This window comes from Mastigoproctus giganteus, chromosome 2 (genome assembly GCF_048544385.1).
Source record: "Mastigoproctus giganteus isolate SK-2022 chromosome 2, ASM4854438v1, whole genome shotgun sequence".
NCBI classification, from domain to species: Eukaryota; Metazoa; Arthropoda; class Arachnida; order Uropygi; family Thelyphonidae; genus Mastigoproctus; species Mastigoproctus giganteus.
In genome coordinates this window covers 268043821-268067268 of record NC_143576.1, presented here as the reverse complement: position 1 = coordinate 268067268, position 23448 = coordinate 268043821, and the positions used below count along the sequence as shown (strand labels likewise).

Sequence of the window (23448 nt, the reverse complement as noted above, 5' to 3'; positions counted from 1 at the left end):
AGTCAACTGTTGATGATCCTGCTCAGGTAGCTAACAAACTGAATGAATATTTTGCATCAACATTCACACATGAGGAGTTATTCAGCGAGGGGAATGTAAGAGTTGTATTCAACTCTGGCAGTAAGCTAGAGAATCTTGTAATAACTGAGAGTAAAGTGGAGGAGAAATTATTGAAGATAAATACAAGAAAGGCACTTGGGGTGGATGGGATCTATCCAGTTATATTAAAGGAGGCAGCAAAGGAAGTAAGCAAACCCTTAGCCATAATTATGGGAGCTTCCTTGGACTCAGGGGAAGTACCCATGGACTGGAGATGTGCAAATGTGACCTCAATTCACAAAGGAGGATCAAAGGGTGACACAGGTAATTATAGACCTGTTAGTTTAACTTCTGTTCCTGGAAAATTAATGGAGGCACTGGTTAAAGAAGCACTGGTTAAAGAAGCACTGCAGGATCATCTAGACAAGACTTCAGTTATAGCTCACACACAGCATGGTTTTGTTAAGGGGAAGTCTTGCCTGACCAATTTGATTGGATACTATGATGCAGTCACAAAAGAACTGGATGCAGGGAATAACTTTGATATTATATACTTGGATCTTAGAAAGGCTTTTGATACTGTTGCACATGGAAGACTGCTGCACAAATTGGAGCAGTGTGGCATTGGAGGCAAATTGCTGCTATGGATAAAGGGGTGGTTGAGGGGAAGAAGACAGAGTGGTAATCAATGGACACTGCTCATCTGGACTAATGTTATTAGTGCAGTCCCTCAGGGTTCAGTATTGGATCCATTATTGTTTTTTTAATTTTAAATGATACTGATGATGGTATATCAAGCTTAATGTCCAAGTTTGCAGACGATACAAAGGTTGGCAGGGTTGTCGAGGACACTACTGACACTATGCTACTGCAACAGGATCTGGAAAGGTTGAGCGGATGGGCTGAGAGGTGGCAAATGAAGTTTAACATTGACAAATGTAAAGTACTACACATGGGAAACAGCAACCCCAGAGCAACATATCAACTCTGTGGTACTACACTGACAGTGGTAGAGAATGAAAGGGACCTGGGGGTGGTTGTGCAGGCAGATATGAAGTTTTCTGAGCAGTGCAGACGGGCTGCAAGAGTAGCTCATGGTGTGTTGTCAATGATATATAGGAATTTTTCTAGCAGAGATAAGGAGGTGATTATTCCCTTGTATAAGGCAATGGTCAGACCACATCTAGAGTACTGTATACAGGTCTGGAGGCCTCATTTCACGAAGGATGTAGAGATGCTGGAACGAGTACAGAGAAGGGCAACAAGATTAGTGAATGGAACAAAGGGGTGCTGTCACGAAGAAAGGCTTAAGTTTTGCAAATTACAGTGTCTGGAGACCGGCGAGGTGATCTGACAAGAAGTGTATAAAGCCTTGAATGGTTTGTGCATGCTCAATGCTGATGGGTTCTTCCTCTTGCTCAGAATAATCACCTGAGAGGGCATAAATTCAAATAGAGAAAAGACAGATGTAGGATAGACATGAGGAAATTTGACTTTAGCTAGCGGGTGGTTGGTGGAATATACTTCCATCCCTTGTCGTGGAAGTTGATAGCCTAAATAAGTTTAAGGCTCAGCTGGACAGGTATTTCAAACGAATGGAGGGGTGAAGTGGAAGTTGTTATTTTTTATTTATTTATTTATTTATTTTTTTTTTTTTTGGCTGATGCTGCATAAGCTTGCTTTCTTGCATCAAATGCCTCTACTAATGCTAATCATGTGCCCTTGCTAATGCTAATGACCTGCAGTGAATAGTCGGAGAACAATCTGGATATCGAATTACAAAAAACACTTAGCAAACCATAAGATGGAACCTTATTTAAAAGAGCTTCATGCCAGACATGATCAAATGCCTTTGAAATGTCAAGAGGAATGATTGAGTTTCACCAAACTTTCCCATTGAATTTGTCTATAGATGGGTAAAATAAGCCAGAATATCACCAGTGGAACGACACTGATGGAATCTATACTGGCATCATTGTTCAGATGAAAGATTTCCAGATAGTTTAAGAGATGGTGGTTAACTGATTTCTCCATTACTTTAGAAAATGTAGAAGTAAGTGCAATGGGACAATAATTGGATGGAACGGATTTGTTACCCTTTTTAGGAACTGGTTGGGTATGAACAAATTTTCTAGCAGAAGTGAAAAACATCTTTAGAATAAGAAAGTGAAAAAGGTGACACAGAACAGGAGAGATTCCGGTGCACAGCTTTTGAGAACAAGAGCTGCTGACGAGGCTACTAGAGACGGTCGTTTTCAAAGCCGCTAAGTGGATTTTTCTTATTTATTGATTTGAAATTATTGTTTTTCTAAAACTTTTGATTTAAATTTAGTAGTATAACATTATTTTGTGATTTTCTGATTAATTTGGTGTATTTATTCTTTACTCGGCCTTGTAATTGCATAAAAGTATCGGTAAAGGTTTCCACGTGTTTCAACTCCGCTAACCGTTCGTAATTTTCCCGCCTTTGTGATACGATATACCGTACTAGATAGCGTTAGTTGAACTTCGTTAGCAGTTAAATTGTACATTTAAATAAATACATATAACGACTTAGATTACAAACGTAATATAATTAATTATATTTAACATAATTAATTATACATATAACCACTTAGGTTACGTAACATAAATAATTAGTAAAAACAAATAATTAATACATAACTTGATACGAAAGTTATATAAAGGGATTTCGCAGATAACACTCGTTACTGAAACGTAAATATTTCGTAGATAACACTCGTTACTGAAACGTAAATATTCTGTAGATAACACTCGTTACTGAAACATAAATATAGCGTTATAACTATGTTTGGATACAAGTTTAGGATTTAATTTTGTACAGAAATTGAAATTTTATTGAAAGTAAATCTAAATCATGACTCAAACCAGAGCAGCAAAGCAAAGGGCTCAAGCTAATGGGAATGCTGTGGCCCAGGGGAGAACTGAGGGGGGCAGTTGTCCTCTGAATCACAGCCTTGTAAGATGCACTATTTGCTTGATGTTTGCGGAGCAGTCAAGTATGGGACATGATACTGCCATGGGGGATGTCTTTGTGTGTGTGCGATGCAAGGAGTGTAAGGAGATAAGGCGACAACTCAGCGTTGTTATGGGCCTATATGAGAGCTTGAAGGATAGGGTGGATGCCCTCGAAGGATTACAAGTGAGGGGCCCATCAAGCTCTCAGCTGCCCACACCAATGCCAGAGCTTGCACTTGGTCATCGCGGAACACAGCGGCAACCCCCAAGGCAGAATGCGCTGGTCCCAAAGGAACTAGTAGTTGTTGGTGACTCTATTGTCAGGGAAACGGGAAACATGCTTTGTAAAAAGGATAAGTGGAATAGGACCAGGGTATGTCTGCCAGGGGCAAAAGTTGATGACGTTGTAGAGCGGATATCATCTTTTAAGGGCACAAAAGGTGATATAGTTGTACACGTTGGCACTAATGACATTAAGAGTAGGAGACCGGCGGAATTACTTGACAAGTACAGGTCACTGATGAAAAAAAGCCGTGAATTAGGGTTGAAATTGAAAGTGTCTGCAATTCTGCCCAGACACGATAGGAGGGAGTATATGATGAGAGCCCTGTCAATCAATTCGGCCCTGGAAAGATTGTGCAGGGCTCAAGGGGTAGAATTTTTTTCAGCCTGGTCTGTACTTGTTAACAGGAGAGACTGCTTCTACAGGGATGGGATACACTTAAATAGAAAGGGTGCAAGAATGTTTGCTGATGCTATCGAGGCAATGTTAGGTGGGTCGGAAAACTGCTAGATTGGGGGATACAAGGACTAATAGATTAACAGTAGCCACTGGCAGAGGTGAAAGTGATTCTTGCACTGCTTCTATTGGAATGAGCCGCAGCCTGGAAAATAAGATGCAGGATATTTCAGAGACTGCTGGGAATCATTGGGGTACAAGTAAACACATGGGTTGTGTTAGGGTAGCTAAGAAAAAGAACAGGTGCATGTATACTTGTGTGTACACCAATGCTAGGAGTTTAGTAAATAAATTTGATGAATTTGAGGTATTGCTCAAAACATCAAAGGCAGATATTGTGGGGATTTCAGAGACGTGGTGTCACACAGATATAAGAAATGCAGAACTGGAATTTGGCGAGTACAATGTCTACAGAAAGGATAGACAGGATAGGAAGGGAGGAGGGGTTATGCTATTAGTTAAAAAACACATAAAAACCAAGGAAGTGAAGCCAGTCGACATCGCTGGACAGTGCAGTGTCGAATCAGTTTGGTGTGACATAAGCATTGGGAGATCAAAATTGAGAGTAGGAGTGTTTTTTTTTTTTTTTTTTTTGATTTGGTAGTTGTTGGCGCATCGGCTTCTGTGGCCATATTGCACCTCCCAAGGTTTTTTGCAGTACTTTGATCCAAGCCCGAGGCGGGAATCGAACCCGCGACCTTTGGGTTGCCGGGCAGGTACTTTACCCACTCGGCTAGCCCGGTCGGCAGTAGGAGTGTGCTATAGGCCTAATGACTCTGATGAGTATAATAAGAAACTGTTCGGAGAAATAGAGTGGGCCAGTAAATCAGAGAGTCTTATAATGGGGGATTTTAATTTCCCAGATATTGACTGGAATTTGGGGGCTGGTCACTCACACAGTAGCAAGGCTTTTGTGGATTTATTGGATGATTGTTTTCTACATCAGCATGTTCGGGAGGCAACTAGAGGGAGTAATACTCTTGATTTGATTATCAGTAGTGATTCTTCATGCATTAAGAATCTGCAGATAAATGAACCACTTGGTGGCAGTGATCACAGTGTGCTGAAGTGGGAGTTACTCAAAGAGGTAACTACCATTAGGGGTAAAGGGAAGGGGTATTGCTTTCGTAAAGGCGACTACAATGGACTGAGACAGTATTTAAATTCTATACAGTGGGATCAACTGATGATATTGCCAACAGCAAATTCAAAATGGGAAGCATTCAAAGAACTTATCGTGGAAGCTACTAGGCTTTACATACCAACTAAGAAATATTGTTCAAGGTTTAGGCCTAAATGGTTGTCAGATGAACTAATGAGGCATATGGCAGAGAAGAAAAATGCATGGGATACATACAAATTAACACGTGACACGGACGCCTATGATAGATACAAGTTGATCTGTAACCAAGTTACAAAGGAGGTTAGGCAGGCGAAGGCAGATTACGAGAGATCCTTGGCAAGGGATGCGAAGAAAAACAGCAAAGAGTTCTTTATTTATGTAAACTCTAGAAGGAAGGGGATGAATCAGATTGGTCCACTTGAGATCGATGGGTCAACTGTTGATGACCCTGCTCGGGTAGCTAACAAACTAAATGAATATTTTGCATCGACATTCACACATGAGGAGTTATTCAGCGAGGGGAATGCCAGAGGTGTATTCAACTCTAGCAGTAAGCTAGAGAATCTTGTAATAACTGAGAGCAAAGTGGAGGAGAAATTGTTGAAGATAAACACAAGAAAGGCACCTGGGGTGGATGGGATCTATCCAGTTATATTAAAGGAGGCAGCAAAGGAGGTAAGCAAACCCTTAGCCATAATTATGAGAGCTTCCTTGGACTCAGGGGAGGTACCCATTGACTGGAGATGTGCAAATGTGACCCCAATTCACAAAGGGGGATCAAAGGCTGACACAAGTAATTATAGACCTGTGAGTTTAACTTCTGTTCCCGGAAAATTAATGGAGGCACTGGTGAAAGAAGCACTGCAGGATCATCTAGACAAGACTTCAGTTATAGCTAGGACACAGCATGGTTTTGTTAAGAGGAAGTCTTGCCTGACCAATTTGATTGGATATTATGATGCAGTCACAAAAGAACTGGATGCAGGGAATAACTTTGATATTATATACTTGGATCTTAGAAAGGCTTTTGATACTGTTGCATATGGAAGACTGCTGCACAAATTGGAGCAGTGTGGCATTGGAGGCAAGTTGCTGCTATGGATAAAGGGGTGGTTGAGGGGGAGAAGACAGAGAGTGGTAATCAATGGACACTGCTCATCGTGGACTAATGTTATTAGCGGAGTCCCTCAGGGTTCAGTATTGGGGCCTTTATTGTTTTCTGTATTTATAAATGATATTGATGATGGTATATCAGGCTTAATGTCCAAGTTTGCAGACGATACGAAGGTTGGCAGGGTTGTCAAGGACACTACTGACACTATGCTGTTGCAACAGGATTTGGAAAGGTTGAGCAGATGGGCTTCGAGGTGGCAAATGAAGTTTAACATTGACAAATGTAAAGTACTACATATGGGAAACAGCAACCCCAGAGCAACGTATCAACTCTGTGGTACTACACTGACAGTGGTAGAGAATGAAAGGGACCTGGGGGTGGTGGTGCAGGCAGATATGAAGTTCTCTGAGCAGTGCAGACGAGCTGCAAGAGTAGCTCATGGTGTATTGTCAATGATATATAGGAATTTTTCTAGCAGGGATAAGGAGGTGATTATTCCCTTGTATAAGGCAATGGTCAGGCCACACCTAGAGTACTGTATACAGGCCTGGAGGCCTCATTTCAGGAAGGATGTAGAGCTGCTGGAACGAGTACAGAGAAGGGCAACTAGATTGGTGAATGGGACAAAGTGGTTCTCTTACGAAGAAAGGCTTAAGTTTTGCAAATTACAGTGTCTGGAAACTAGGCACCAGCGGGGTGATCTGATAGAGGTGTACAAAGCCTTGAATGGTTTGAGCATGCTCAATGCTGATGGGATTCTTCCTCTAGCTCAGAAAAATCACCTGAGAGGGCATAAATTCAAATTGAGGAAAGACAGATGTAGGATAGATGTGCGGAAATTTGCCTTTAGCCAGCGGGTGGTTGGTGGGTGGAACAGACTTCCATCCCTTGTCGTGGAAGTTGATAGCCTAAATAAGTTTAAGGCTCAGCTGGACAGGTATTTCGAACGAACAGAGGGGTGAAGTGGAAGTGGTTAATTTTATTTATTTATGTTACTTTTTTTTTTTTTTTTGGCTGATGCTGCATAAGCTTGCTTTCTTGCATCAAATGCCTCTACTAATGCTAATGCTAAGTGGAGAAATACCTTAGTAGCTGGTTCTTTCTGACATCAGAGATTGTTCAAAATCCTTCTGACAGCTTTTTGATGAAAGACCACAGGAGCAATTAAATGGATTGTACTGGGAATGGATGGAAGTGGTTCTCCAAGATCATCAATGCACGAGTTGGAAGAAAAGTAGGATGCTAGCAGGTGAGCTTTATCCTTGGCTGAAGTGGCAGCAGAAACATCTGGTTTCGACGAAGGTGGGAACAGAGATGGGCAATAGTTGCAGCCAACAGCTTTGACAACAGACCAGAATGCTAGACACTACCATTTGGACAAGAAGCAAGTTTTCTACTCTTAGCCTGTTCAAAATCTGGTTTGGACTGATTAATAACTGCTTTACAATTATTGTGAGCTTTGGTGCAGAAAATGAGCCTGATTTGGAAACAAGTCAATTGTGATATGCAACATTCTTATCTTCAACAGCCTTAGCATTAGCAAACGCACATGATGCAAGAAAGCAAGCTTATATAGCATCAGCCAAAAAAAAAAAAAAAAAAAAAAAAACACACTTATTTCACCCATCCACTCACTCCAAATGTTTGTCAAGTTCTACCTTGAAACTATTTAAGCTATCAATTTCTACAATGACAGATGGAAGTTTGTCCAGGCAATCAACCACTTGGCTAAAGGCAAACTTCCACATATCTATCCTACAACCGCCTTTCCTCAATTTGAACTTTTGCCCTCTCAGGTGATTATTCTGAGAAGGAAGAAGAATCCCATCCGCATTGAGCATGCTCAAACCATTCAAGGCTTTATACACCTCAATCAGATCACCTCACAGGTGCCTAGTCTCCAGACACTGTAATTTGCAAAACTTAAGCTTTTAAGTTCCTGTTGCAGCAGTGTACTGTCATTAGTGTCATTAACAACCTGCCAACCTTCATATCGTCTGCAAATTTGGACATTAAGCCTGATATACCATCATCAATATAATTTATAAATACAGAAAACAACAATGGACCCAAAACTGAACCCTGAGGGACTCCACTAATAACATTAGTGCACGAAGAGCAGTGTCCACTGATTACCACTCTCTATCTTCTCCCACTCAACCACCATCCCTTTATCCATAGCAGCAATTTTCCTCCAATGCCACACTGCTCCAATTTGTCCAGCAGTCTTCCATGTGCAACAGTATCAAAGGCTTTTATAAGATCCAAATATATAATATCAAAGTTATTCTTTGTGACTGCATCATAATATCCAATCAAATTAGTGAGACAAGACTTCCCCTTAACAAACCCATGCTGTGTCCGAGCTATAACTGAAGTCTTGTCTAGATGATACTGCAATGCTTCTTTAACCAGTGCTTCCATTAATTTCCCTGGAACAGAAGTTAAACTAACAGGTCTGTAATTACCTGTCTCCCCCTTTGAGCCTCCTTTGTGGATTTGAGTCACATTTGCACATCTCCAGTCCATGAGTACATCCCTTAGCACATTTATTGGAAAACCAAGGTTAAGATAAAGGACAAAATTTTAAAGTGGAGTGTAGAATTAAGGATTTCATCCCTACAAGAATAATTTCAATGACACGATCCAAGCAAACTTTGACATCACAAGATTTGAAACAGTCAGATTACTGTTTCAAAGTTTGTAAGTCAATGACAAAGTTTCAAACTTTGTCCAAGCAAACTTTGACATCACAAGATTTGAAACAGTCAGATTACTGTTTCAAATCTTGTGATGTCAAAGTTTGCTTGGATCGTGTCATTGAAATTATTCTTGTAGGGATGAAATCCTTAATTCTACACTCCACTTTAAAATTTTGTCCTTTATCTTAACCTTGGTTTTCCAATAAATGTGCTAAGGGATGTACTCATGGACTGGAGATGTGCAAATGTGACTCAAATCCACAAAGAAATCTAGCAGATCATCCAATTTGCATTCTTGTAATTCCAAACAACACGAAATTGAGAATGAATGGTCACAAGAGAAAGGCTCAATTGGAGAAGAGACCATCACTAAGTGTGATCTGAAATGTCTAGAGGACAACTCGTGCAATACAGATATAATATAATATCTCACTTCACCCATGTACTTAGCAGGGTTGTTTGTGAGAAAAAGATCAAACATGTTGGCTGAATGGTTAGGATTGTCTTATTCTGGTAGGTAAATGACCAATCTGTGCGAGGTCATTAGTAATTTCAAAAGCCTCAGCATCTTGAACAACTATGTCTGTGTGACTAGAAAACAGAAGCCAGCTTCCGTTTTCTAGTTGTGAACTTTAAAATCACCACAGAGTTGTGAACTTTAAAATAACCATGGAAAATTACCTCACTGTTAAGAAAGTTGGAATGGAGAAATCAAGTTTCAAACAGTTCCAAGTGTATTCAGAAAACAAAGTTGGAGATTGTTTACAAGTCAGCTGAAATGCATGTTCTTATCACGAACATGCCTTAACACATTTAATGGAAACGTAGGTTTTAAAAGGGGACAAGGTTGTTGGTAGGGAAATCAAAGTCATGTAAGATCATCAGAAACTAGGAAAAAAACCTCAGCATCTCTTCCAGTTGGGTCTAAAATTATAAAATAAAATTGAAGCCAGCTGGAGTTGTGAACATTAAAATTACCATGGATAGTTAGGAAAGTCAGATTGGAGCAATTAGAGTTTCAAAGAATGGAAATAAAGTTAAGTACATGTAACAATATCATTAATAACCTGCACTTAAAGTTAAGTACATGTAACAATATCATTAATAACCTGCACTTAAAGTTAAGTACAGGTTATTAATGATATTGATGATGGTATATCAGGGTTAATGTCCAAGTTTACAGATGATACGAAGGTTGGTAGAGTTGTTAATGACTGTAAGCTGCTGCAACAGGATCTAGAAAATTTGAGCAGATGGGCTGAGAGGTGGCAACTGAAATTTAAAATTGACAAATGTAAAGTACTGCTTATGGGAAGCAGTAACCCCAGAGTAATGTATCAATTGTGCGGTACTACACTGACAGCGATAGAGAATGACAAGGACTTAGGGGTAATTGTGCAGGCAGATATGAAGTTTTCTGAGCAGTGTAGTACCTGCACTTAAAGTATTTCTTGAATGCCTTCAGTAATCATATCTTTTTTTTTTTTTTTTTTTTATGCAGCATCAACAACTAAGGCTATGATGCTCTCTATGATCAAATTGCATGTGTTCTGATGTCAATTTTCTATTTTTCTGGACAAAAAAACCCGAGTGCAGTGCAGATGGTCTGCAAGAGTAGCGCATGGTGTCTTGTCAATGATATACAGGAATTTTTCTAGCAGGGATAAGGAGATGATTATCCCCTTGTATAAGGGAATGGTCAGGCCACACCTTGAGTACTGTATACAGGTCTGGAGGCCTTTTTAGGAATGATGTCATTCCTAAAATGAGGAATGACATCATTCCTCATTTTATGGAGTGAGTGCCTTCTCTGCACTCACTCCAGCATGATGTGCTGGAGTGAGTGCAGAGAAGGGCAACAAGATTAGTGAATGGAACAAAGGGTTGCTCTTACAAAGAAAGGCTTAAGTTTTGCAAATTACAGTGTCTGGAGACTAGGCACCTGTGAGGTGATCTGATTAAGGTGTATAAAGCTTTGAATGGTTTGAGCATGCTCAATGCTGACGGGATTTTTCCTCTTGCTCAGAATAATCGCCTGAGAGGGCATAAATTCAAATTGAGGAAAGACAGTTGTAGAATAGATGTGCGGAAGTTTGCCTTTAGCCAGCGTGTGGTTGATTGGAACAAACTTCCATATGTCGTAGAAGTTGATAGCTTAAATAGATCAAGGCAGAACTAGACAATGGGTAAATTTAGAAGATTTTTTTTTTTTTTTTTGGCTGATACTATATAAGCTTGCTTTCTTGCACCATGTGCCTTTACTAATGCTAAACACTCATATAACACAGTAGTTAGGTTCCTATAAAATCTCGTGTAGTGCAAAACCGTATTATACAGGACTAAGAACCAATAAAAAGGGGAAGTTACGTTACAAGGGCTAACAAAAATATTACGTTCCAAGAGCTAACAAATATACACCATTTCATTAACAAAACTGACAAAAAAAACACCATTCTAGATTTTGTGTTTCTTCTCCTCTTTTTAAAAAATCAGTAATCTGAGTTTGTTTGCTTTTGCTTGATAGATCTTTGTAATTTCATCGTATGGAACTAAGCATTTTGAAGCTCCCTTCTGAACTTTGGGGTTCCTTCAGTCGAAAAATCTGAATTAAAAAAAAATAAGATGCTAAATGCTCGGCTAACTTTATGCCTTTCCGTATACTTTTTAGTGTAAAATTTGGAAGTTCCGAATTTTCATCTGCACTATCATCCTCTGAATTGATTTGCATCTGATGCCATTTCCACCAAATCCACTTTGCCAGACTCTTTTTGTACCAGTATTTCTTGAATGCCTTCAGTAATCATATCTTTTTTTTTTTTTTTTTATGCAGCATCAACAACTAAGGCTATGATGCTCTCTATGATCAAATTGCATGTGTTCTGATGTCAATTTTCTATTTTTCTGGACAAAAAACCCCGAGTTTCTGTGATAAAAACCATGCTATCCTCACTTGAGACCAACTAACTCAGCCACATTGGAAAAAGAATCATTAAAATTCCTCCCATCATCGATGAGATTCAAACTTAGGTCTTTTCCACATGATGTGGGGATGATCATGATTCTACCAACTCTGCTTCTCAATGAGTGCTTCAGTAGTCATATCATCAAAACCTTCCCCTCCTACCGATTTAGCAAACTTTTACTATCGCACGGATTGGAGATTTCGACCGTGCGGTCACATTTCTATGTGCTCTGATTAATAAATGATTATAGTGCTGACTAATCATGGATTTATCATTTGCGAAAGATTTGGATTTGAAGAACTAAAGATACTGGATCACCAGGTGACTTTATGTTAAATTCTGTGCAGATTTAATGAATTTATGTTAGTTTTAATTCTTACATATGATAGGCTGTGATACGTTATATATGATACGTTGTGCTTGAAGGTAGTGCGTATGCTTAGCGCCAATATGGCCACTTTCACGATCGTCAATATGGCTGCCAACCATGTTGGACATGTTGTTCATTTCACACTACTAGATTTCAGTTTAAAGTGTTTTTCTCATCAAAAGTATATACAGCGATTCCTCAACTCCAGTGGACTCTTCGGGTGAGAAATTTTCTGTGCTTTGTTAGGAATTTTGCTGGTTAGAAGTAACACTTTGTATTCTTTGTGTCAGACCGCATGGTTCATCATGTGGCTGACATTTGGAATATAGACAGGCAACACATTTCTACCTTGCTTTCGACTTGGGAGCTGCAACAGTGCTTGTAACCTTGGACATCATTTGTGTCCAACATTTCCCACTAAACTGTGTGTGATTTTACCAAAAATAATGACTTTTGTGTGCTTCCCTCCCCTCTGCCATAGACTTTCCGTGGTAAGGGCTGAACTTTTTTTCTGGAAGATTCTAGTCTTTTTAATGCTACCATCGTGTTTGCGTGCAGAACCCCATAGGAAGTAGTCCTGTTGTTCTAGGGCTATTTTTACACTCGGCTATTCCCCCCCCCCACACACAAGTGACTGAGGGGGATAGCCCAATAAGTTAAAGGCTCATAAGTCGCCTTCTTTTTGTGTTACGAACTTGTGGCTGACTTCATTTTTCATAACACTCACAGTGCTTCTCAATAGTAGAGAGGGAATGCCAATAAACCGACAAGTCTCAGTTATCCGGAAATAGTGATATAGAAGGGAACATAGACAAAAGCAGAGATCCTCTGTGGCAAACCCAAAGCGATGAATGCATTATCATCTCAGACCAAGAGGACGAAGGGATGGATTCCCATTCCAGGGCTACTCGAACAGGTAAGAAAAACAAAAAGGCTTTGATACCAATTTCAGAATGAGAAACCAGTTCCCAGATGGAGATAACAGAAACGCAGAAGAACTTCACAGCGATTGCAACAAAGGAGACTAGCAATGACAAGGCACAGGAAACCCCCCTGAATCCTACCTTACCCGAGGGTACAATATAACAATATATGAAAAGTCCCTATTCCTAAAAACTGCTCTAGAATCCCTCTTTAAAGAGCATACAGAGTAACCACCGCATTAAGGGCTCAAATAATAACATTGTGGAACAAACTTGACACACTCCTTGTTGAGGCCTACTTCGAGAGCGAAAGGGCCAATGCCAAACTGCAAGCCTATGCTGAATGTGGGGCATAACAAATGCCACAGCGTGCACCCATATATGCACAAACGCTGAGGATCACTGTTCCAGATACTTCTCCTCAACTGCCACACGTGGAAACTACTACAAAACACAAGACACTCCTGCCAACTCCACACCTAGCAATACTAAAACCGACCTCAACAGCACAACACCGAACTGTGAAGACGTGAAACAAACCATTTCACGTCTTCACAGTCTTCTACAAAAATCAAATCTGTCTGAAAAATAAGGAACATGGGTGTCATCACTGAAACCCAGATGAAGGAGGATGCAAACCAAATCCTCAACAACTTGAGGATCCAGACACTTGGTTTGGAGGCAGTGGCCTCCCCCCCTCCCCAAGAGAAAGGGCGGCCCCAGTATAGTCATTTTTAACACCAAAAAGGATCTAATACCAGAAGCTCTGCAGGAGGAATTATATTCCAGGAACCTTCAGCATGAGTACCCAAAAGTGGAACCAGCAACACTGATCACCCCAAAATTCCAAACAAAATCCAGGACAGAAGACCACACAAATTGGGTGGTTGAACTCACACCAGAAGCATGGAGGACGATTGCCCAAACAACCAGAGTTTCATACATTGGGGTAGCCATTACTTTAAAGAGCATGTGTCTATTCCCAAATGCTACCATTACTGTTGATTTTGGCATACGATGTACACCCGTGCTGAGAGCCTACTTGCAGCCACTGTGCGGAGAAAGGCTGTGAGTTTGGCACCTGCCCTAAAAAAAGATGACCCGCCCACCTGCAAAAACTGTAAATCGCAGAGATGACAGTGGATCATTCACTCAGGGACAATCAGTGTCCTGTGTACATCAAAGCTAAGGGTGTGTACCAAATGAAGACTGATTATGGATGCACACCTTAAACCTTTTAACCTGCACAGGGTCAACTTCATGCAGCTAAACACGCAGTGAACTAAAGCCGTGGCCAGACAACTCACCAAGAAAGCAAATGAACAGAACATTGACATCTTACTTACCTAAGAGCCATATGTGCACAGCCGGGAGGTGAGAGGATATCCCGTCCTACAAAATAGGTCAGGACAACAGAGAGAACCTCTGGGCTTGCATCCTGGTTAGGAACTCTAGTATCACTGTAACCAAGATTTCCAGCTACTGTACATCCTGGACTGCCTGTGCCCATATTATAACCTCACTCAGTGAACTCTACACTGTCTCATTGTACTGCTGACAAGGGGGGGGATATCTTCCCAGGTACCTGCAGAGTTTACTCACAGAATTCCAGAATTATCATGGGAGTGGATGTGAACTGTTGATCCCCAGCGTGGTTCAGCCAAATCTCAGAGCGTCGTGGTGCCACAAACGGACGACAACACCTAAAGGAGTTCCTGGCAAACAGTAACTTCACTACACTCAATCAGCCAAATAACCCTACCACCTTTTCCAGCACAATGTGGGAAGCCACATTGTGATGTTACACTCACCTCAAGGTCTCTGGCTGGTCACCTCTCGGGATGGGTGGTCAGGGAAAGCTGGACTACAGGATCATAAACTTCGAGCTCCGACACACCATAGACAGGCAACAACCAACCCAATAAATCCAACACAGATATGCCATACAGAAGGTGGGCTGGCCACTCTTACAGATTACCATAAGAGAAACAGCCCAAACCTTTCAAATAGAGGGGATGAGCCTGGACCAGCACCAAACCACCATGGCGGACCTCATCACTGCCACTGCAAACTGCTCAATAAAAAGGAAAAAACCAACTCCAGGGGCCGTCCCCTGGTGGTCCCTGGAACCACAACAACTCAGATGTGAGGTCAACAGAAGAAGACTATTCTAGAGAGCACGACATTCCTGGCCAGCAGCAGAAATAGACCAACTCTGCGACCACTATTGCACTACAAGAAATGAGTACACGGCTGTAATTTGACTCAGAAAACAGCAGTCGTGGGAGCAACTACTTACAGCCGGAAACAAGCACCCCTGGGGTGGGGTTATCTACAGAATAATGACTAATAAACTCCCCAGGGGAGAAGTCGTCCCCGCAACTAAGATGCTACTAGCGACTTATACCAAGGCCTGGCAGGATAATATCAACATCTTGGACATGTTTCTGGGACATATTACTCCCACTACACCAGAACATCAACAATTACGTCAAGACAACGATACCTATACTACTAGCAATAAGGAAGAACCACTGACCAGCACTGAACTTCACACTGTTGCAGCAAAACTGCGCAACAAGAAATCACCAGGTATCAACCTGCTGGAGCCCGAAATCATCAAGACCATTCTAGAGGTAATACTCGCTCTCTTTAATCACTGCTTTAATGATGGATGCTCTCCACAAGCTTGGAGAACTGCCAAATTGCGCTTAATCTTGAAAAATCAAAACAAGCAACAGGACCTTCCGGAGTCATACCAACTGATAGCCCATCTCTCAGTACTAAGTAAACTCTTCGAACACCTCCTCAGAGATAGAATCGAAACCTGCTACATGGCTGCAATCACAGTACCAATTCGGCTTAAGGAGGGGCTGCTCCACTCTGGATGCGATGGAAAACATTACCAGAGTTGCTGAAACAACAAACCACAAATATCTAGTTGTAATTGCAACATATTTTGCCGAGGCATTTGACACCCTATGGTGGCCAAGCGTCCTCGACAGACTCTGGAAGTCAAACATCCCGGTCAACCTATAAACATACCTTGGCAACAGATTGGTTGTCGTAGAATCTCAATACCATTCCAATTTCCAGAGGCTGCCCACAGGGCTCAGTCTTGGATCCTCTCCTCTGGAACATGGTTCTCAACAGCTTACTAAACCTAGACTTAGGTCGTGTGACAACTCAGGCATACATGGATGACCTGACCCTGGTACTGCAAGAGGACAGCAGAGCCATGCTAGAAGTTTCTACTAGCATGGCTCTACCACTGACATCTTACAGTGGTGGGCCGATAAAAACAATCTCTGCATATCCTCAACCAAGACCAACTCGGTACTGCTAAAAGGTACCCTGGACATCAGGAGACCACCCCAAATCTGCATCCAAGGAGGGATTGTCATAGACAACCTCTCATTCACCCTCATCTGACCTACACACAGAAAAAGATACTCTGCTCATGAGGGTCGGTCTCCCGCAAGGTTTAGGGCTTGTGGAGGAGAACCCTCAAGCTATTCTATAAAATCATCTTCCTGCCTGCCATAACATATGTCTCTGGCGTGTGGTACTGGAAGGCCACCACAGCCATCAACAGAAGAAAACTGGAAACCACACAGTGGTATATATTACTTACAATAACAGGAGCTGGCAATGCTGTGAGCACGCCCGCTCTCCAGGGCTTGACGGGAGGCTCTTCCCCTAGATCTGGAAATAGTCTTCCGTGGCCTAACATATCAACTCTCCAAGGGACAGGAGGCTAACCACCTGAACTTCATCAGGAACCCTGAACCCATGAACCCATTCCACAACAAAGTGGAATGCAAGCATCTCCTTGCACACCTCAACCAGACAGGGCAAAACCGCTGGCAGACATCAACCAAAGGTGAAATCACAAAAAAATTTATTCCTGATATCCAATTGGTATACCCCACAAGTCAAAATTTAATATCACCCAAATTAAATTTGCCCACATTTCGGTCTTTCAATCTAGCATTCATCCCATGCAAACAAAAAAAAAAAAAAACTAGGTGGGAGAACCTGCCAGAGTAAACTAAAACTACTGGGTATCTGGTCTGCCTCCACGGGGCAAAGTGTGGGCAAGGTCGGGCCTCAGCAGGGGGTCTGGCAGCTAAATGGCCAGAGAAACAAGAGTAGACATGGTTATGAAACCAAATTCACACACCTCAAGATCCATATGCTTTTAAATCTCTGGCCTTTACAGCAAATTGTATCACACGACAATGTAAACTACACAGAGATGGGGGAAATCCCTGGTGCCCATTTGACCCTAAACACACTTTACACTTTTCGCACGGATTCTGTTTTCTATCGGTTTGACCATATTTTCTGAATGAACTGACTCTGGCCATACATTTTTCCAACATGCATTTAATGTTGACAGTTTTACTTCTTTGGGCAATCAAGTTGTGATTCCGATACAGTCCACAGTTGAAAAATGTTTCCACGTCTCCATCACTTCAATTTTCCATCAATTCAATTTGGAATCAATTTTTTCCAAAATCCATTGTAAAATTTTTCTGATGTAATGAGTTTCAGAGGTAGATATCATGCCTTGATCTAATTAAAGAAGTTGTACTAGGTGGTAGGAACATTACTTCAACGTTTGGATAACTTAAATATTTTGGATGGCCTGGCACATTATCCAATAATAATAAAACTTTGAAATCTAGATTTTTCCACAAGTTCAACAAGCAAAAGTTCAATAAAACAAAACCTAACAAGGGAATTTCACAATAACTTTTTTTTTTTTTTTGTATAACAATTAGCGAGCTAAAAGCAGGGATTCACAAAATAAGAATGGAAATGTTGAAAAATTACATCCAACATAATAGCAGTTTTTTCCCACACAAAAGCTCAAAAATACCGTTATCCAAGGTTGCCAGAATTCTATAACCCCGCTAGAGCAAAAAGTGTTGTAGAAGTACCATGTTATACGGGGGTAGCCTGTAATTTGCAGAAAATATATTTAGGTGTCACATATACCAAATGCAAAGAAAATAACATACATATAAATTTTTTTTTTTCATTCCTGCTATTCTAAATACTTTTACATTTTTTTCCTATCACACTGAAAGAGCATAAGCTGTGGCAAATGTTGAAGGTATGTACAGTCAGTCCTCGTATAACACGTGTTTACACTACACGAATTCGATCATACACAATTTATAAATAGGGGAACGATATCTTATATAACACGAACCAAATTCGCTTATGCACGATTCGCCTTTGTGTTTACAAGAAATGGCAGTCGAATGCAGATTCACCCCCAACCGAACGCAACACGATAGGAATGAAGAGAAGATTCTGAAAATGTATTTATGTTTTTTATATCAGTGAAGGGGAAACACATTTCACCATAATAACGTAAAAACCAACACAATTTCAGCTATCGGTATAATCGCAAATGCAATTAGATAGAGTTTACTACCAGTTTATAACAGATTCTACTAGCAGAAACGCAGCTGGAAATTGTTTTTATTGTTTTATGGTAGTAACCCCTAGAAATGTGCTTTAGTAAAATGTGATGTGTTAATAGTGTATCTCAGCCTTTACGGTGTTGTTTATTCAGTTGCTACACACGCGCAGCTTTGTTTATGTGTATCAAGCGTGCCTCTTCGTTTTGTAATTGTGCTTTATTCCCTAAAAATGAGTAAAATACTTAAAAGGTGCGAAAAGGAAGCGTCCTGGTGAAGATACTGCAGATTCAGAAAGAAAAAGAAAAGCGATATCGATAAACAGAGGGGGACTGGATCAAAAATTCTTACCCGGGAAAATTTATAGTGGCCTCATACTATGGTTTATGGCCAAGATCACACCGGCCTCCGGCCCACCGGGGTTTCTCGGGTAAGGCTTACAGAGGCCAGTCCACCTCTGTCGATAGAGAAAAAATATGAAATTTTGAAACGCTTTGAGCGAAATTAAAGACCATGTGATATTGCACGTTGTACACACCTAAATGAGGCAACGTCGGGAATTAGAAAGAATGCAGAGAAAATAAAAACAACTTTCATAGCAGGAACAACTCAAAGTGTAATTAAAATCCATTAGATTAAGACGCAAGAGATGGAATGCCTGTCATCTGGATAGAAAATCAAACAAAAAACAAGTTTGCTTATGATAGAAATAAAAGGATTAGCAATATTTTATTACGTAATAGTCGTAATAAAATGCGTAAGTATTTTATTACGATAATTTATTGTGTTCGGTAATGTTTTGGTTACAAATGTGTGTTCAATCTTGTGTGGTCGGCACCTAACCCCATTTTTCCCATAGGGCCTGTTGTTTATATTGCACGATTTTGCATTGCACGAGGGTTTCTAGGAACGCAACTATCGTGCTATACGAGGACTGACTGTATATCAAAATTAACTGCAATAAAAAGCATAAACACAAACACACACCAAAAAAAGAGAAACTTAACAGAGAAAATTACCATCGTTTAACTGAACACAGCCATGGCACCTTCTAGCTGCAGGATACTCTATAAAAAAAAAAAAAATAAATATTAAAATCTTATTTTATTTTATTATTTTATTTTTTTTACATAAAACATTTATGCCATAATTTTCTAAACAGTTTACATTAAATGAGACAGATAAATATGTCTCTTATTTTTTTTTAATTTCCCTATGGTACTGTTTATCAGCTGTAAACTTGTGAAGAGGAGGAATTTGACATAGCTGTTACTTAAAGGTTTTATGACACAATGGTATCAAAGGCCAAAATGTGCCTTTCTAGCTTTCTTAATGTGACTCATGTTTTGTTAGATTTACTTAATAAAACCAGATTTGCTGAATGGGATAAAAAATATTAACTACATCATTTAGATTTGTGTAGTTACCTAATATCTGTTGAAGATTGGGTAAATTCATATTATTATTATTATATACACTTTTTGCATCTATAGAAACTAGATGCAAAAAATAATTTTGATATCATATACTTGAATTTCAGGAAAGCTTTTGACACTGTTGCACATGGAAGAGTACCGTACAAATTGGAGCAGTATGGTATTAAGGGTAAGTTGCTACAATGGATAAAAGGGTGGTTGAGTGGGAGAACGCAGAGAATGATGATCAATGGGCACTGCTCTTCGTGGACTAATGTTATTAGTGGAGTCCACAGGGTTCGGTGTTGGGCCCACTGTTGTTTTGTATATTTGGCAATGATATTGATGAAGGTATATCAGGTTTGGTGTCAACGTTTGCAGATGATAAAAAGGTTGGCAGGGTTGTCCATGACAGTAATGGCAGTGTGCTAATGCAACAGGATCTAGAAAATTTAGGCAGATGGGCTGAGAAGTGGCAACTGAAGTTTAACATTCACAAATGCAAAGTGCTGAATATGGGTAGAAGGAACATACCAACCGTGTGGTACTACACTTAGGGTGGTAGAAAATGAAAACACCTGTGAGTGATGTGCAGTCGGATATGAAGTTTTCTGAGCAAAGCAGACAGGCTGCAAGAGCAGGTCATGGGGTATTGTCAATGATATACAGGAATTTTGCTAGTTGGGAAAAGGAGGTGATTATCTCTTTGTATAAGACAGCAGTCAGGCCACGCCTTGAGTACTGCATACAGGTCTGGAAGCTTCACTTTAGGAAGGATGTAGAGTTGCTTGAGCATGTACAGAGAAGGGCAACAAGATTGGTGAAGGTAACGAAGGGGTCCTCTTATCAAGAAAGACTTAATTTCTGCAAATTGCAGTGGCTGGAGACTAGACACCTGACAGGTGATCTGATTGAGGTGTATAAGGTCTTGAAAGCGTTGAGCGGATTCTTCTGCTTACTCAGATTACGAACCTGAGGGGGCATAAATTCAAACTGAGGAAAGACAGTTGTAAAATAGACGTGCAGAAATTTCCTTTAGCCAGCGGGTGGTTAATTGCTGGAACAAACTTCTATCTGTCGTGGAAGTTGATAGCTTAAATAAATTCAAGGAAGAACTGGACAAACTTTTAGAGGGAATTTTTTTTTTTTCTTTTTATGAAAACCCCAAACATGAAAGGTATCAAAACCTATAGTACTTAGTACCGTGCATGGGTTGAAGGAGAAGTATGGGGGGAGGGGGATGCTGGAAACTTTGCTCTAGAGACTAAACATGGGTTTCACCACTTCAAGCCTCCAATAAGCAAAGTGGTGGTATTTCACCGGTTGATGAAAGTGAAATTGTTTTTTTTTTTTTTTTTTTTTTTTTTGGCTGATGCTACATGAGCTCATACGCTTGCTTTCTTGCATCACAAGCCTCTATTACTACTACTACTACTACACTAGAAGAAAATGTTATCTAGAATTTCTGAACCAAGGGCATGCCAAAAGAACATGTTTTACTGAAAGTTGAACTTTGGCACTGAGCACAGAGAGGGGGATTTTCATTAGCTAATAGATGATAATGTATAAGGTGTGTGCGCGTACACGGCCAATTTGCAGTATAGTAAGCATTACTTCTCTGTGATTTTTTTTCTAATGCTCGTGTTTTATATTTGTCGATTAGGCTTTATTTCATGTATTTTATCATTGGTTTGGTTTCTCCATGCCTGGGCCCATTCATCTTCACTTGCTCTTCTGATAAATGGTCTAAAGTCAGCATAAAGGGCTATCATTTTATTTGATAGTTGTGATGCTGACTTAGATGCATTATCTGCTGTCAATGCCTGCTATTCTGGATAGTCCTGGGATTCAACAGAGTTATTTCAGAGTGATTTTTCTGACAGAAGTTGTACATGCCAATTTCCTATAGGAGGGGATGATAAGAAGAATATTTACCATCTAGGGCTGAGATGGCACTGAGTGAATTTGAATATATTAATGCAGAAAGTGGTGATTGCCGACATATTTCATTTAATGCAAGCATATAATTTTGAGACCAAATGTTATGGGAATACAGCTGCTAGACCTACATGTGAGTGGAGCTTAGAATCATCCGTATAAATTATGAGCTTCTAGTGTAACTATTGGACATGATGAAATCTTACTTTTTGACCACTGAACAAAGTACAGATCAATGTTTAACTCGTCTCTATCCCATAGAGGTAAAGGCATATTTGTTTTCCTCAATTTTGTTGAGATCAATTTTCCACTTATGTACTATTTCTCAAAGGCATATCTCAACAGGACTAGGTTCACTAGGCTTAGATTCATAATGTTGGCCAGAGGATGGCTGAGATATATATCCAATAGGAGTGGAATGGAAAGCTTTTTATTTAGCAGCATATTAGCAGAGTAGGCTTTCTTTTAAGATAAAGCAGGGGATCGTGAACTACTAGGTACAAGCTGTGGATTAACAAGGTTCTGTAGGCACTTAGTGCAAGTCAAAAGACAATGTGCTGAATGGTGTTGAAAGATCATAAGATGATGTTTTTATCTGAAGCATATACTATAGCTCCATCTAATTGTGACTGGATTAGAGCACAGTATAAATTCAGTAGCAACTGCCTGTCAGAGCTCCAACATGTTGAGGATACTGCACATAGGATATTAAACTTCTGAAGGAAAGTAGTTCACAGGTAGGTAATATGTTCATGAAAATTTAGTTTGGTTCTAAAACTAAACCTAATAGCTTTATGGAATTTGTCACAGGTATTTCTATTCCTTTCAGTTTGAAGGATGAAGAGAACCACAATTTATGGAAGTGTATTGCTGCAGTTTTTCCCCTCAGTTGATCGATAGCACTGCATTTTATTCAAGTTTCAATTTTAGTTAGTGCCAATTGTGGTTGCCTTTCAATGGTAGCCATGCTCAATGTTTGCCAGGAAACAGCAAAGGTGTTTCTATTACCCTAACATACATATGTTAGGGTAATAGAAACAGGTGCAGGTATACTTGCGTGTACACCAATGCTAGGAGTTTAGTAAACAAATTTGATGAATTTGAGGTATTGCTCAAAACATCAAAGGCAGATATTGTTGGGATATCAGAGACGTGGTGTCACACAGATATAAGGAATGCAGAACTGGAATTTGGGGAGTACAACGTCTACAGAAAGGATAGACAGGATAGGAAGGGGGGAGGGGTTATGCTATTAGTTAAGAAACACACAAAAACCAAGGAAGTGAAGCCAGTCGACATCGCTGGACAGTGCAGTGTTGAGTCAGTTTGGTGTGACATAAGCATTGGGAGATCAAAATTGAGAGTAGGAGTGTGCTATAGGCCTAATGACTCTGATGAGTATAATAAGAAACTGTACAGGGAAATAGAGTGGGCCAGTAAATCAGAGAGTCTTATAATGGGAGATTTTAATTTCCCAGATATTGACTGGAATTTGGGGGCTGGTCACTCACACACTAGCAAGACTTTTGTGGATTTATTGGATGACTGTTTTCTACATCAGCATGTTCGGGAGGCAACTAGAGGGAGTAATACTCTTGATTTGATTATCGGCAGTGATTCTTCATGCATTAAGAATCTGCAGATAAATGAACCACTAGGTGGCAGTGATCACAGTGTGCTGAAGTGGGATTTACTCAAAGAGGTAACT

General features: G+C 40.2%; 1 protein-coding gene across 2 annotated transcripts in view; it reads right to left on the bottom strand.

Moving 5' to 3' along the window:
- Window positions 1-23448, bottom strand: part of slim (scruin like at the midline) — a 197920-nt gene that overhangs the window by 35614 nt on the left and 138858 nt on the right. For both annotated transcript variants that reach the window (XM_090369140.1, XM_090369141.1), the window contains exon 8: window positions 19407-19454. In XM_090369140.1, the coding sequence (XP_090225266.1) occupies window positions 19407-19454 (48 nt within the window). The remainder of the gene's footprint in view (window positions 1-19406; window positions 19455-23448) is intronic.